General features: G+C 35.9%; 1 protein-coding gene across 1 annotated transcript in view; it reads left to right on the plus strand.

Annotated features, from left to right (window-relative positions):
* The window catches only part of CNTN5 (contactin 5), a 1,273,287-nt gene that overhangs the window by 1,201,004 nt on the left and 54,984 nt on the right, over nucleotides 1–17,299 (plus strand). Inside the window, 1 exon segment of the mRNA XM_033121922.1 lies at nucleotides 11,386–11,535. Within this exon segment, the coding sequence (XP_032977813.1) occupies nucleotides 11,386–11,535 (150 nt within the window).

The raw sequence follows: 17,299 nt of genomic DNA on the forward strand, positions 1-17,299 counted from the left end.
CTGAGGGAATTTTGCACCACAAGATCTGCATTACAGGAAATACTGAAGAAGGTTATTCTACTGGAAACAAAAAGACAAAAGGATACAAAACTATGAGTTAAATTACTAACAGAAAGACGGAAGCAAGAAATGGCAACTCCTACACAAAGTAGGGCACTATATACTTAAACATAACATAAAAGGTAAAGGAGATAAAAACAGGAAGGAAAAAAAACGAAAAAAGAAGACAATTTGCTACTGCAACTCAGAAATGAACTCACATAACAAACAGGGATAATTTGTGACCAGAAAAACTTAAAAAGAGTAAGTTTAAAGGTCTGAATTTGCAAAGGTGAGTGGAGATAAGATGCATGATGAAGAAATACAACTGCTGTATATATGAAACTTTCTTTTACATAAGGTTAATGGTAACCACTCAAAAAAAATCCAGAACTGAGACACATTACATAAAAAAAGAGGAAGCAGAGAGTAAAAAAATCATAGAATACCACCAAACTAAACTATCAGAAACAAAAACAAAAACAAGGAAACAGTGGAGGCACCAAGCTACCAGAAAACAAAAGATAAAATGGCTGCAGGAAATCCTCATATATCAATAATCACCCTGAATGTAAATGGGCTAAACTCACCAATAAAAAGGCACAGAGTAGCAGACTGGAGTAAAAAAACAAAACCCAAACATCTGCTGCCTTCAAGAGACACATCTCAGCTGCAAGGACAAATATAGACTCAAAGCAAAAGGGTGGAAAACAATACTCCAAGAAAATGGCATCCAGAGAAAAACAGGTGTAACCATACAAATATATCATGAAACAGATTTCAGGATAAAAAAGGTAACGAGAGATAAAGATGGACATTTCAAAATGATAAAAGTGACAATATAACAAGAAGACATCACACTTATCAAAATATATGCTCCAAAAAGACATCACACCACCAAAATATATAAAACAACTACTGAAAAAACTAAAGGGTAAAACTGGCAAAAGCAGTTGTAGCAGGAGACCTAAATACCACATTGACAGCTATGGATAGATTGTCCAAAAAGAAAATCAATAAGGAAATATTAGCCTGAAATGACACATTAGACCGAATGAACATACCGTATTTCCCCGAAAATAAGACTGGGTCTTATATTAATTTTTGCTCCAAAAGACACATTAGGGTTTATTTTCAGAGGATGTTTTATTTTTTCATGTGCAACAATCTACATTTATTCGTGTACAAAAATCTACATTTATTTATGTACAAAAAAATCTACATTTATTCAAATACAGTCATGTCATCTTCCGGAACGTCGTCGTAACTCTCCAAACTCCGAATCCTGGCTTGAATTTCTTGCAACTCCATTTCCTGTAGAACCATTGGCCCCAATCTTTCATGTCCAGCAATAGAGCTGTCTTCAAATGAGCACTTCTTGTCCATGTAGCCTGCTCGTAGTACATTGGCAACACAGCTGTCAGTGATTTTATCCCATGAATTCTTCACCCAAGTCACGACCTCTTGCAGGGTAGGGTTCACAAAGTTTCCATGCTGATTTCTCTCCATTCTATTTTCAATGTAGTCATTCATTTCCATACACAAATCGTCCTTGATTGGCTTGTTTATTGCATTATCAAGAGTCTGGAGATACGTAGTCATTTCTGCAGGGATCATTATTTGATCTATTCTTCTCTCTGCAAGGAAGTTCTTCACATCTTTAGCGTGGTGAGTGCTGGCTGAATCCCAGACTAGCAGACCTCTTTGGCACCTCCCAAAACAAGTGGCCACATTAAATCAACCCACTTCCTTGTGTGCACCAGGCTTTTTCAGTTTCCAAAACGTAAATGCCTGAAACACATTCAACCTTATCTTTCTCACCCTTAGTGATGATTAGAGGTAGGGCTTTCTTTCCATACAGACGAATTGCTGAAATACAGGTAACACATGCACTTTCATAACCAGTGGAACGAATGTAAATTGACAAGGCACCCTTCTGATCAATTGTCATTTGAGATCCTTGGCCCATAAACACTGCAGTTTCATCCATAGCAATCATGTTGGAGAGTTGGTATTTAGAAAAGTCGATGCCATCAACAAAGGACTTGAATACAAGTGCATGTTTAATAACTTCGGTATCTTCCACCTTGAATAGTGTTGTCAATCTTAGAGACAGTTCATGTCGCTGAAGGAAGCCATCCAGCCAGTGTTGTAATGCTTTGAATTCTTCTGGGGATATTGCAAGGGCAAATGCTTGAATATCAGCCCTGTGCACAACCAAAGCCTTTGCTCTCCTGTCAGCAACCCATTCACAGTTGATGTCTTCCAGCTCAGGAAATAATGTTTGCCGACCTGATCCACACTTGCGCTTCTTAGCATTTCCCTCATCCACCTGTTGACTGAGGTTATCGTACTCTACTCGGCATTTTTGGACCATTCAGAGATCCAACTTCTTCTCTTTGCAGAAAGCTGTAAGATTCTTGCCCCGGGAGTCCTCCATGATTCCTTTCTTGTACTCAACGGAATAGCTCTTTCTTTTTGCACTCATCATGTCTGGAGGTCAAAATATTATTCTCTTTACATCTACCATTAAATCAAGTGTTAATTGAAGATTTATGAGACAGGAGTGGCAACAAAAATGATGAGTATGGTCCACACAAAAGCGACGAAAAATTGCAGGCACCAAAATTCAGGAAACGTTTCTTTATTTCACACAAGTGCATTATGTCCGTTACAACACACAATGTATTGAATTATGAAGATTCATATTGGACACAACCACATTCGTTCGTTATGAATTGCACACATTATCCGTGCGTTGTGTCTGTACTCTGGTTGGTCATTTGGCAATAATTCTCGAATTCATCTATTTACATAGGTGTTTACCTTTTGTCCAAAAGCGTCTGCTTGGGTATTTACAAATACTTAATTATAATTTATATTATCATTTATTTTAAGTATTAATGTCAATAATATTATTTATTTATATTTAATTATATATTAATATTATTATTTTATAATTCAATACGTCTGTCGTATGTTGCAATGGATGTACCAAATGCGTCCATCTGGCTGACAGTCTTAACTGGGGCTTATTTTGGGAGTAGGGCTTATATTACGAGCATCCTGAAAAATCACGGTAGGGCTTATTTTCCAGTTAGGTCTTATTTTGGGGGAAATATGGAAATTTACATTTACAGAGCCTTTCATCCTAGAACACCAGACTATATATTCTTTTTTAGTGCACATGCAGCGTTCTCAAAGATAAGCCATTATGTTGGGACACAAAACTATCCTCAACAAATTTAAGAAAATTGAAATCATACCAACCATATTCTTTGCCCACAAGGTTTTGAAATTGGAGATCAACTGCAAAAAGAAAGTGGGAAAACCCACAGATATGTGGAAATCAAACAACATGCTACTAAAGAACGACTAGGTCAAGGAAGAAATAAAAGGAGAGATCAAAAGATACATAGAAACAAATGAGAATGAAATATAACATATCAAAACTTTTAGATTCTGTGAAAGTGGTGATAAGGGGGAAATTTATATCATTACATGCCTCACACAAGAAACAAGAAAAATCCTGGGCGACCAGATGGCTCAGTTGGTCAGAGTGCGAGCTCTTAACAAGATTGCCAATTCAATTCCCGCATGGGATGGTGGGCTGCTCCCCCTGCAACTAAGATTGAAAACGGTGACTGGACTTGGAGGTGAGCTGTGCCCTCCACAACTAGATTAAAAACAACGACTTGACTTGGAGCAGATGGGCCCTGGAAAAACACATTGTTCCCCAATATTCTCCAATGAAAAAAAAAATTTTTTAAAAAAAGAAAAATCCCAAATAACCAACCTAACATTACATCTTAAAAGAACTAGGAAAAGAAGAACAAATGATACACAAAGTCAGCAGAAGGAAGAAAACAACAAAAATTAGAGCAGAATTAAATGAAATAGAGAACAAAAAGACAATAGAAAAAAATTAATGCAACAAAGAACAGGTTCTTTGAAAAGATTAATAAAATTGACAAATCCCTGGTTAGACTCACTAACGAAAAAAGAGAAAAGACAAAAATAAACAAAATCAGAAATGAAGAGAAATTACAATGGATACCACCTCTCACCTGTTTGAATGGTTATTATCAACAAGACAAGTAATAACAAGAGTTGGAGAGGCTGTGGAGAAAAAGGAACCCTCATACACTGTTGGTGGGAATGCAGATTGGTGCAGCTGCTATGGAAGGCAGTGTGGAGGTTCCTCAAAAAATTAAGAATAGAATTACCATATAACCTTGTAAACCCTCTTTTGGGTATCTACCAAAAAAATCTGAAAACATTTATTCGTAAAAATATATTTACCCCTATGTTCATTGCAGTATTATTCATGGTGGCCAATACATGGAAACAACTGAAGTGTCCTTCAATAGATTACTAGATAAAGAAGATGTGGTACATGTATACAATGGACTATTACTTGGCCATAAGAAAAGATGAAATATTGCCATCTGTGACAACATGGATGGATCTTGAATTTATCATTCTAAGCAAATAATTCAGACAGAGAAAACTGAGAAACATATGACTTCACTCAGATGTGAAATATAAAATGGAAAGCAACAAAGGAACAAGGCAAATAAAAACTCACAGACACAGACAACAGTTTAGTGGTTACCAAAGGGTAAGAGGGGGAGGCAGGTGGTAGAAAAGGGGAAAGGGCATGAAATATATGGTGATAGAAGGAGAATTAACTCAGGATGGTGAACACACAAATGCAATACATAGATGATGTATTATAGAAATGTACACTTGAAACCTATATAATTTTACTAACCAACGTCACCTCAATAAATTTAATTTTTAAAAGTGAGATATAAAATCAGTAAAATATCCAAGTGCAGTAACTGTAAAACTAAATTAACTGGAATGTTACAGGAGTAAAATGGTTCACTTTGTTGCTTAATTTATAAGCAGTTTGTTTATCATTATAGTGTAATATATATACGTATATACATACATATAATTGTGGGTATTGGCCTCATTCCTGGCTACATTTTAACTCTGTGATATCTCTGCAGACCTAAGAAATTGGGGGAATTTGTAAGATCGGTAGATAATTCTGGAAAGGACACAAATTGAAACCACATGTATAGGATTACACAAGAATACTTATAATCTCTACCCCAGTCCTCCTACATTATCCTTAGTGTGACAGCCCAAACCTTTTGCTCTGCAGCCAGAAATAGATTCACCTCCAGATCTGGCGTTATGCCCTCACCAAATCCATTCTCCTGCCTGCTGCTGTGCTCCCTGCCCACTCTTGCCTCACTGCCCATATAACTTATTTCATGGGAAATTTTCCTTGTAGATGCATTGAAATATGCATATATTTCCTTGCTCATTCCATGGCCATGTTCTTGTCCCTTAACACATGGCATGCCAATCCAAGACATCTAATCTTCCTCCTCCTACACCCAAGTTTCCTAGTTACTCTTATTCCTTGATTTCTCACAGGTCTTGGTTCGCCTGTTTCTACGTTTTGTTGTTTGATAGATTATGATGATAGGTAGGTAGGCAGGTAGATAGGAAAACAGATAGATAGGTAGGTAGATAGATAGATAGATAGATAGATAGATAGATAGATAGATAGATAGATAGATAGATAATTTACTGAATTTTTTTGGCCCAAGCTAGGGACAACTGAGATTTTGTTTGTGTGTGTGTGTGTGTGTGTGTGTGTGTGTGTGTGTCAGACATTTGGACTAAATGTTATTTTGGGGGTTTGTTCATTTAGAAGTCTCTACTGTAACGTTGCATTCTTATCTTTCTAACATAATTGAATGCTGCAAACATTTTTAAGTTGAGAGATTTATTTTTAATTCAGTTCAGCAAGTACTTATTTAAAAATCTGTGGTTGTACAGTGTTTATAAGGAAATATATACTTTTTTCAGAAATGTATTTCTGTAAGCAATCAATATTTTGCCCTTGATTGTAATAGGGTTCTAGCAAGATGTCTCCTCCCTTAACGAGGTCACTTGTTTTTCCAAAACTCAGCATCTCTTGCAGCTACTGGTAGAGGCAGACCATCCCCCAGGCAAACCTGCCAAGGAGCAATCCTCAATTTTTGCTGCTTTGAAGTAGCTGTTTTAAATGCATTCTGGTTTTAACCCCTAGTACCATCTGACCATAACTTTTTTCATGCCTGAGATGGGGGAAGCAGTCCTTCTGGAGCTACATGAGCTCCACTGGGGCAATGGGCCTTTGCTTTCACAGTTACTCCGTCATCTAAAGTAATTTCATTAGAGATAAGCTCTAATGCGGAAGTATCTATTAGAGAGAGAGAAAAAAAAGATTCAGTCTGGAGTTTGAACTCTCCGATAAAGTTAATGAAATTCATAAGCTAATATTTTAAGAGCACTTAAGATTCCTTCTTTATACACCAACATGAATACAAAGTACAGTGAGTTCCTCATTTTTGATAAATGAAGTAATGGGTTACACATGAACCTTCTAGCTGAGCATATCTGGAATTAACTTCTCAATACTGCCTACCCCCAAAATCAGGCTCAAATTAGGTGACTGTGAGTAAGTGGGACTAATTTTTTCATTTTGGTGGAAATATGAAAACAACCATAGGAAATAGATAATTTCACTTGCAGACTCCTTTTCTGGTCAAACAAATTGTTTTTGATTTGGAAACTAGACTATCTTCCTCATATTATTGAGCAGTATTAGATGAACTAGTATTTTACTGTGACTGCTTAGGAATACCAAATCATTTTTTAATTGATTTGCCATTGAATTGATTTGCCGTTGTTTACTTAATTCAGATATTTAGTAGACATATCTTCTATCTGTGGATATGTTTTCCACTGATTGGTTGATTAAATTTGTCAACTAGACAGGCTTTTTTAGTTTACATTTAATTATTTAATTAACTTCTTAGATGCAATTCTTTTATTGAGAATAGCATTTTAATACATTTCTCTCCCGTAATCAACATGGGACCCTCCACTGTCTTTAGTTACTGTGTGCTCTCTCTGATGCAGAATGTTCTGTTCTGGAGGCTGGGAATTCCAGGATCTAGGTGTCAGCCAATTCAATTCTACTCCAGATGAGAATTCTTCTCCTGGTTTGCAGATAATAGCATCGTGTCCACTGTGTCCACACATGGCAGAGAGAAAGGAAGCCAGCTCTCCATTGTAAAATCACTAACCCTATCAGATCAGGGCCCCACCCTTATGACTTCATTTAACCTTAATTGCTTCCTATTTTTAAAATAGCTTGAATCACTGTGCTAAAAGATAAGACAGAATATCCATCCTCCAATGGCTTTCCATTTCTCTCAGGATGAAAGCCCAAGTTGTTTATGACTCAGTCCTGCCATTCTATTTCTAAACTCATCTTCAACAATTCTTCTGAAAGCGAACTCTGCTCCTTACTCACCGGTCTTCTCCTGCTCCTGCATATAATGCTCCTAAGGCCTTGGCACTAGTTGTTCCTTCAACTGGGGATGCTTTCCCCCAGATACTGGTATATCTAAACCCACACTTTCTTAAAAAGTTTATTCAAGTATACCTTCTCAGTGAGGCTTATCCTGACCACTCTATTTTAAATTGTAACCTGCCTGTTGCAAGGGAGCTCTTGTGAAGTGTAGATGGGATTGCAAATTGATATAGCAACTATGGAAAACAATATGGAGGTTCTTCAAAAAATTAAAAGTAGAACTACCATATGACCCAGGAATTATACTTCTGGGTTTATATCTGAAGAAACCCAAAACACTAATTAAAAAAGACGTATGCACTCCTATGTTCATTGCAAAATTATTTACAATACCCCAGATATGGAAGCAACCTAAGAGTCCATTGATAGCCGAATGAATAAAGAAGAGGTGATATACATGTATATATACAATGGAATATTACTTAGCCATGAAAAAGAATGAAATCTTGCTATTTGTGACAACATGCATGGACCTAAAGGATATTATGCTAAGTGAAATAAGTCAGACAGAGAAAGACAAATACCATGTGATTTTACCTATATGTAGAATCTAAAAAACAATAAATAAACAAAACAGAAACAGACTTATAGATATACAGAAAAAACTGATGGTTGCCAGATGGGAAAGGGGTGGGGGATGGGTGAAAAGGGGAAGGCATTAAGAAGTACAAATTGCCAGTTATAAAAATAGTGACAGGGATGTAAAGTACAGCTTAGGGAACATAGTGATCATATTGTAATAACTATGTATGGTGTCAGATGGGTACTAGACTTATCAGGGTGATCACTTTGTAAGTGATAAAATGTCTAATCACTTATTAATATATTGCATGTCAACTATAATTGAAAGATTTTTTAATTAATTGATTAATTAGTTAATTAATTGCCACCTGCCTGCTATGGACTGTATTGTGCCCCCTTCAAATTCAAATGTTGAACCCCTAAATGCACAGTGTGACTGTATGTGGAGATGGGGCCTCTAAGAATATCAAGTAGGTAATCGGATAGATGAGAGTAGAGTTTAAGAGAAAGGTTTAGAATAAAGATATAAACTAGGGCATTATTCACATATAAGTAGCATTTAAAACCACAAGACTGTATGATATACCCTAGTGTATAAGTATAAAATAAAGAAGAGTATAAAAATCAAACCTGGAGCATTCAAATAGTAAGAAGTTGTGGAGAAAAGTAAGTAGCCAACCAATACAGAGGGGAAGCAACCATTTTGTTAAAAAGAAAACCAATGCAATGTGATATCCTGGAAGACAAAAGAATAAAGTCTATCAAGGAAGAGAAAGCAATCACCGGTGTCAAATACTTCTGATATGTCAAATATGACGGTGATGACTGAGAATTGATTTCAGCAACATGGAAATCATTGATGACCTTGACAATAGCAGTTTTAATAAAATAGTAAGGACTAAAGTCTAACCAAAAAAATGGGTTCAAGAGATATTGGAAGAAAAAATAATATACACAACTCTTTTAAGAAGTTTTCCTGCAAAAGGAAGTGGAGAAATCAACACATTTTGAAGTCAGAGATATCATAATTTCCTTATGGATTGGAGCAGGACAGGGGAAAATGAAAGGAATTCAGGATGACCCCAAGATTTTGGCTACAACATCTATAAGAATGCAATTGTCATATGCTGAATAAGGAATACTACAGAAGTAGGTGGGGGAATTTAAGACTGAGAGCCTTATCCAAATAGAAATGTCTATAAGCCATTGGACATATGTGCCTGTAGTTTAGGGAAGAGGTTCATGGCTGAAAATATTGGAGTCATCAGCATACAGAGGGTATTTAAAACCATGAGACTGCATTAAATCACCATAGAGTAAGAAAACAAGAAAGAGTTAATAGAACTGGGTGCATGTGGAGAAGAAAAGAAAACAACAATGGATACAGATAAGAATAGTCAGGTAGGAGAAAAACAGAAGTTAAGTTTTGAAAAGTATTACAAACAGAAGAGAATTATCAACTGTGTCAAAGGATGCTGTTAGGTCTAGCAAAACGAGGAACAGAGACCAGACCATAGGATTTTAGTAATAGAAACCATTACTTGACAGGAGCAGTCATGGTGGAAGGCAGAGGTAAAAGCCTGATTGGAGTGGGCTCAAGAGAGAATGGAAGGAAAATAGTTGGAAACAGCAAGCAATAGCAACCCTCAAGAAGTTTTGCTATAAAAGAAACGTAGAAACTAGGTAAAGATTAGAAAGAGGAAATTTTGAGAGAATTTTGTTTGTTTGGTTTTGGTTGGGAAAATACCGGCATCCTTGTATGCTGATGGAAAAAGAAAAAATCCACAGAAACATTTGGTTGGGAATGTGGAGGGAGGAGAGACACAACAGAGATGAACCGGTTATTCTCTACAGTATTTTAAGAGGGGCACCTCTTGAGAGGCATAAAGTTTCCTCAGAGGGGATTCAGGGTTCTATTCATTGGAAGAATGTTCGTTTGGAGAGACTATGAGTATACAGGGATTTGGCTAACAATGGATTATGAATTCCAAAGGTCACACTAAAAGGATTTCAAAGAGTAGGAGAGGATGGGAACTGGGACCAAAAAGGAAATGAGCACAATTCTATGGGGATTAAAATAAAAGGGATGAGGGATGACCTAGAAGTCTGGAGTTGAAGGGACTGACATAAATAGAAGTAAATGAAAAAAGTGAGGTGAGTCCTGATGGAACCAAGGCCAGTTTCCGTGATACAGTGTAGGTTAGGAGCTAGGGAGGGCTGAGTGTCTGGGGATCTCTTGTTCCCTTTATGTTTGGCAGCACAGCTCAACATTTTAGCACGTTATGGACTGAAGAGTGCAGTGACCTTTTCCCCCCATCTCAGACCCCAAAGATATTGCTCAGTTACCAGTTCAATAAGAGAGGACAGACTTTTTTCCAGGTCTTCATTTCACTGCGCCAAAAAAGAAAATCAGCTGTGCAGGGCGAGATTTTTCAGGCGGCCCCCACTGCCTATGCTCTGGTTATTCACCTTTCACAGAGCTGATTATAAATAATCAGCTCTTGATACGTTTCAAAAGAGATTTTCATGGAAAATCCAAATGCACTTAATTCCACCTTGTCATAGCAAACCTGCCCTGAGTCATCAGATGAAGAGCTACCCAGCCCCCACCCATGCTTAAATAAAAATTCAGGACTGATATAAATCCAGAGGGTCTTTGTACATCATAAAGGAGGTCCTCCTCTTTCCTCGTGTTCACTTGAGTAAAAAATGTTCTTCCAGAAATATTTCCTAGACAGCAGAGATGAGTGAACAAGAAAAGCAATCTCAAATAAAGCATATATACCATGTAAAAAGAAATATTTTACTATGTGGTAATAATATTGACAAACAATTTTATGGTTTAATAAAATCTAAATGTAGTACAAAAGTCACTCCAAGGCAAGTTCCGCTTAGATCCCACAAACTGGAATTTTTTCATTAGAGAAATGTATTGTTAATCTCCTGCTTGGAACTGCCAGTGGCTAAGCATGTTTGCCAGAACTGGGAGAGACAAATTGCTCAAGAAATTTCCCTAGAAATTTAAGAAAAACTATTTGCTTAAATTATAGCATTAGTTGGCCTCTTATGTGGTGCAGAGGGGTTGACAAAATGATTTTTAGTGTAGATAATGGCAAGTTATGTTACAGCAATTCATGTATAAAGATGAGATGAAAGGATTCTAATTAAGTACAGCAAACTTCAACATGTGCTAGTGCTTACTTCCTGAAGATTGATTTTGATTTTACTAATGAGACCAGAAGTGACACCATGGCCATGTGTAATAAGGAAGCATGCAACTGCCTGCTGATCCCGTTAGTGCCTGTAATATCCTTAATTTCCATTTGTAGCCATTTTCCAGTCCTCCTAATGACATGAAATCTCCTGTCTCTCCATAGTCCCAGAAATCATAACAGGGGACATGGAGTCAGCCATGGCAGTGGACTTGAACCCCTGGGTGGAATATGAATTTCGAGTGGTTGCCACCAATCCAATTGGGACTGGAGATCCAAGCACTCCATCGCGAATGATCCGCACAAATGAAGCAGGTAAGAATGTTCCAGAGTCAGAATTCTGTTTGGTATGCCTCTGTCACTTTGAAAGCAAGTTGAATTAACCATGATTATGTCCTTTAGTGTAATTTTTTTTCCTGATTCATTTACCTAGACATCATAAAAGCATGTTCTTTCAAACAATTATTTCACTTGATTTGTTTTTAGAACTTTTTCTCCTTGTTTCCATAAATAAAGGTGTATAAATACTTCAGTGTCCCCGCAACCCTTGCAGCCATCATCAAGTTACAATGAAATTGAAGTAGTTTTTTCTTCTAATTATATACTCATTCAATATAGCAAATCTATAAAATTCAGAATAGATTGGTTCATCCTCTTTTTATCCAGTTATAAGAATTAATTTTAATTGTAGCGTACTTCCTTAAAACTCTTTATGTTGCCCTTCACTGTCTGATCTCGTATAAATTACACTTGGCAAAGCCAGTCTTAACTCATTGCCTTTTTGACATCTGTGTAAAATAAATACCCATCTGCTTCCTGACTTAGAAAACATAGCATTCTTCTGGTCTTTCGAATGAGGTATCTCTGATAAAATGTTTCTAATGACCACATAAGGGGAATTAACAGCTTTATTTAAAAAAAAAAAGTTTAAAGGTATCTTGCCGGATATAAAACTGAAAGCAACAAACGAACAAGACTAACAAGCAAGGGAAAACTCATAGACACAGACAAAAGTTTAGTGGTTACCAGAGGGTAACTGGAGAGGGCGTAGGTAGAAATGGGTAAAGAGGGTCAAATATACAGTGAGGAAAGATTTGACTTTGGGTAGTGAGCACACAATGCAATATATAGATGAGGTATTGTAGAATTGTATAATTGAAACCTATATAATTTTATTAACTAATATCACCCCAATAAATTTAATTGAAAAAAGAAAAATATTTTTAAAAATTAGAAAAGATATCCTGCCTATCACCTGGTCGAAACAGAATAAAGAACATTTTTTAGTAGAGCTTTGATTACTTTGGACAGAGTCTTATTGAAATTAATATTTTATGTCCTTATAAACTTGGATATAAAAAATATCTGGTAAGATAGTAGTTTAGGCAAACACAAATGTCAATATTGTTGATGAGAACAATTGGAAAACAATGGAGAAATGGGGGTGGGGTAGGTTGCAGATACTGGGAGGGCAAAAACAAGTTTTAATGTCTTTATACTCCATGATAACACATGAATCTCAATAATCATTAGAATAAAACTATAAGAATGAGGATTTTTTTCTTATTTGTTCACTGTTCTAACTTTAACACCTAAACAGAATCAGGTATTAGTACTCCATATGTCTTTGTTGAAAGATTAAAAGGGAATGAATGTTCCCTTTTTCCTTTATATGCCCTCCTTATGCATGTCAGTACCTGGATCAGAGACATGTATACGTAGAAGACTAAGAATTAACTTTGGGCATTTTGTATTATAGAACTGGACCAAAAATGTGATTTGTGACTTCTCACAAATTGAACAAAGCTCATAATAATTAAAATAAACTATCAAAAGGGTTCTTTTTCTAAAACACACTAGGTCTGGGCCTTTAACAAAAGTGTTTCTCTAAAATACGCTGATTCTTTTTAAAAAAGAAAAAAACAAAACAATCCAAAATGTTCAACTCATTGCATTAAATGTGACTAACCATACAAAAGATGTTCAAATTATTTCCATATAAAAATTAAGCACCTAGAAAATAAAAGACAACGTAGCCTAAATTTGTTGGAAAAAGATTCATTCACAGAAAATCCAACTTTTCTGCTTTTGTGATTTGCCTATTACAGCTTGTTCTTTCTGAACTTTTTCAGCAGTGCAAGTTTTAAATCAATATTAATTACTGGTTAGATATTCCTGCATTCATAAAATCAGCCAGCTTTTGCAGTGTACAGGTGTTCATTAATTAAGAGCATAACAGGGTAGTTGTTCCTCATTTTATGTACTCATGGTGTAGATATTGAAATAACTGCCAATATTAGTATTTATGCACACATATTTTCTCAAACACACTGTCTTATTTTGCATGTTGTTAATTGTGTTTAAACAAAAGCAAATATTACTGCCTAATTCAAAGACTCTACAAATATTTATTTCAAAACTAAATAATCCTTTTGGGATGAAGAATCCTTTTAGACTTTTTTGTAATATAAATCTCCTCATGCTATTAAAAAAGCATTTTAGTAAAAACACTTTACTTTTCCAGCTAAAATGTACTCAGATGATGCATTTTAAAAGATTTCTCCCTCATCTATTTCTGCATCTACCTCAATCATACAGCTCCTATCTCTCCATTTTTTCAGGTTCTATATACAGGACATACTTTAGCCCATTAAAATCTTACTGAAGAGAAGAGAAATAGCATGAAAAATGCATGGAATACTCTACTTTGAAAGCAAATTGAGGAAAGCTTGTATGGCCTACTTTATGTTTCTTGTGCGTTAGTACCACTCAAGGTTAGCACTACTAATAGTGTTGAACCAAAGGCTGACTTTTGTGCCTGTTTTGTGAGGCAGCACAGATTAAAACGGATACCAATATCCTGAGACATCCTCTCAAGTGACATGCTCTGCCTCTATTAAGTACATGTCCTGTGTTTTAACAGATAACCTCTTCTAATGGACCGAGTAAACTTTGAAAATCAACGGAGCTGCTTGGAAAAGAAAAGGTCTCACATTTGGGATGTTAAGTTGAAACTTTTATGTCCCTTTAAAATTCTCTTATTTACTAGAATAGTCTAAATCCCAAAACAGCAATAGTAAAGCATTTTTACCTTAGGATTGCACCTTTCCCACACACCAAAAAGTTAATTTTTCTCTGAAATTTCCTCTAAGATATAATTAGAATTTTCAAGTCATCAAAATACTGTTAGCAGACAATAAATATAAGATAAATTGAATTTTTTTAGTAAGATGTCAAAATAGTAATACAAATATATCTTTAGTTTAATGTACATTTACATTTATTTATAGTACAATTTTATCGTAAGTTTTAGATAGATAGATGATAGATAGATAGATATATGCCTGTGTTTAATTTTGGCAATGTGTTACATCATCAAAACAGTATATAAATTTGGGTTGTGTAATGGAAATGTTTTCTCTATTATTTAAAAAGATGACACTCAAGAGAGAAAATCACATTTTAGGAAATGAATTTGAAATATATGCTATCGTAGAAATGAAAAAAATATGTAGAAAATGAGTACAGCATTTAATTAAACTTTCACATTGTATAAGTTACATATTTATAACAATAATTGTTGAAAGATAAATGAAAAGGAGAAAAGATAGAGATAATTGAAATAATTTAGAAATCTTTGGTATTTTCTATAGCATAAAATTTTTATTATCAAAGCTCTTGGTATAAATCTCAACATTTGCAGTTTATTTCAAATGTCTTTATTTCATATATACATATGATTCTACCTTCTATATATGTATATAACTTTTTATTGTAATTTGAAATATATATATTTATATATGATTCTACCTTCTATCTGTAATTAAGAGCTTAATGTTTGAAGTTAGGCAGATCTGGATTAATGTTCTCTGCCACTTACTAGCAGTGAATATAGGTAAGATACGTACATATTTTCAAGACTCAATTGTCTCACTTATAAAATAGGGATAATATCACTACCTCCTCCTTTGAATCATTGTACTAAATAAGACAGTACATGTAAAGAGCATAGCACAGTGTCTGGCACAAAGTGAATGCTTAATGTTAGCCATTTAATTTATTATTGTTAGTATCACTATCATTAATGTTATTGAGGTATAACTTTATTAAGTGGAGTTTTCAACCACAGTAATCACGAATAAGTTGCTTTTTTCATATTGAAGAAACATTTTCAGGTTAAACATGTGTTTATTGATACAGCTAGAGCCATCCGGTCTCTTGGCTTGCAGCTAGCTCCTCCAAAATGCTCTCCCATTGAGAAGTCTCTGCTGCAGACTGTGTGCAGCATCAGACCCTGCTACTCAACCCACCTGAACAGCTTGCGAGTCAAGAGAACATTTCAGACTGGAGCATAGTACCCAGCATGCTTCTCTCTAAATCCCCTCACCCTCTATGTCTGGCCTTTACATGCTGCCTTTCTTATCTAACCAGGTCTCAGTCTCCAAGTGGGTTGTGATATTGTCCCAACATGTACACATTTTCTGTGCTTCTTATAGTATAGTTAAGATGAAAAGAGCGGGGGGGGGGGGGGGGGGGGCGGAAAAAGAAGTGTCAAATGAAAGAGCACGCTTAAAAAAGCTTGTTCCACATTCAACTCATTTTCCAGTTGTGTAGTACACTGTATTCTGTCCTGCCATTCCCTTTTGACACTGAAATAGGAAACTGTCACATACATATTTCTAGCCACAAAAGGGAAAATATTTTTTCTGCAGTTAAGAGACAAATGCTTAACCAGATAAATATGAATGTCAACTAAACAAACAGAAGAAAATCCTTTCCTAGCCTTAGCACTTTCTTCAATATATCACAGTATAACTGGTTCACTAAACAGATTGAACTCTCCAGTTTAAACAAAATGGTTTTCTTTTTCTGTCACCACTGCTCTCCAAAATGCTCCATCTGATTTCTGGCTTCAGCCTTAATTCTGTCCAAGACACATTTAGGTATTAGGGCTGTCCTTTCTCAGGTGTAAAAAAATTCCATTTGCATTTAAATAAAAATTTTAATCTCACTTCCAATTCCATATTTTTCTCCCTTCATCCCAGCACAGGCTTGACACCAGGGTATTGATCTTTTGTTTTCTTCTTTCCACTTCCTTCCCCGACCTTCCGACTAACTGCTACCCTGGGCACTTCCCAAGACAAACAAAAAGAAGAGGAAAAACTACTTAGGCGGTATAATTTGCAGTTTTTACATGGGTGTTGAGTGCTCCTTGTGATGGCATTTGTCCACCTGATGCTTCTTTCTTAGAGGGTGCATTGGGTTCTTTAGAGACTCTCCTGTCCCCTCGCAGGTGGGCCTCCTGGGTGTGATCCTGACAAGCCTATTCAAGCCCACCTCCCATAGCATCCATGGCCCACAGTAATCACTTCACATTCCTGTCCGGCCAAACTCTAGGAACACAAAGTATTCTCAAACATTATTTTGCTCTGTGCTCTAGTAGCATTGTGTGGCGCTGGGCTATCATACAAAATTCTCCAGCTCAACGGCATCTTGCTAGTATGAGAGTAAGCATCTGTACTCTCTGAAGCAGCTGTTTTGCTCCTCTTCTCACTTAGCTCGAGAGGGAAATAACACTCCCACTTCTCTTCTATTGACAAACAGTGGGTAGAGGGAGACGCAACAGCACATCCATCTGTTAAGCTGACAACCTTCTTTCAAAACACTCTTTGTGCTAAAATTATCTCTCTCTCTCTCTTTCTCTCTCTCTCTCTTTCTCTCTCTCTCTCTCTCTCTCTCCATATATATACGTGTATATATATATATATATATATGAATTGGGAGGTTAATGAGAAAGGGTCATGAAATTTTGTTTCTCTCTATCTTAGCAGTTCTGTGGTTTTTCTCTAGCCCACCTCACTTTAGCATCTGAGGTTACATGTGACTCAAGTACCAAAAAATTCATTTAAGTTCCTACTACAATTTCACAATGTCTTTAGTTGTATGTTATCTTCCTTTTTCTGAAAGGAGCTTGCTTTGTTCATATTTGTATGTTCACATTTCTTGTCCATGATAATTACTAGGGAAATTTCACTGAGTTCAAAAGTTATGGAAGGAACACAATTAAATACTATTATAA

The sequence above is a fragment of the Rhinolophus ferrumequinum genome, chromosome 11 (assembly GCF_004115265.2).
Source record: "Rhinolophus ferrumequinum isolate MPI-CBG mRhiFer1 chromosome 11, mRhiFer1_v1.p, whole genome shotgun sequence".
Taxonomy (NCBI): Eukaryota; Metazoa; Chordata; class Mammalia; order Chiroptera; family Rhinolophidae; genus Rhinolophus; species Rhinolophus ferrumequinum.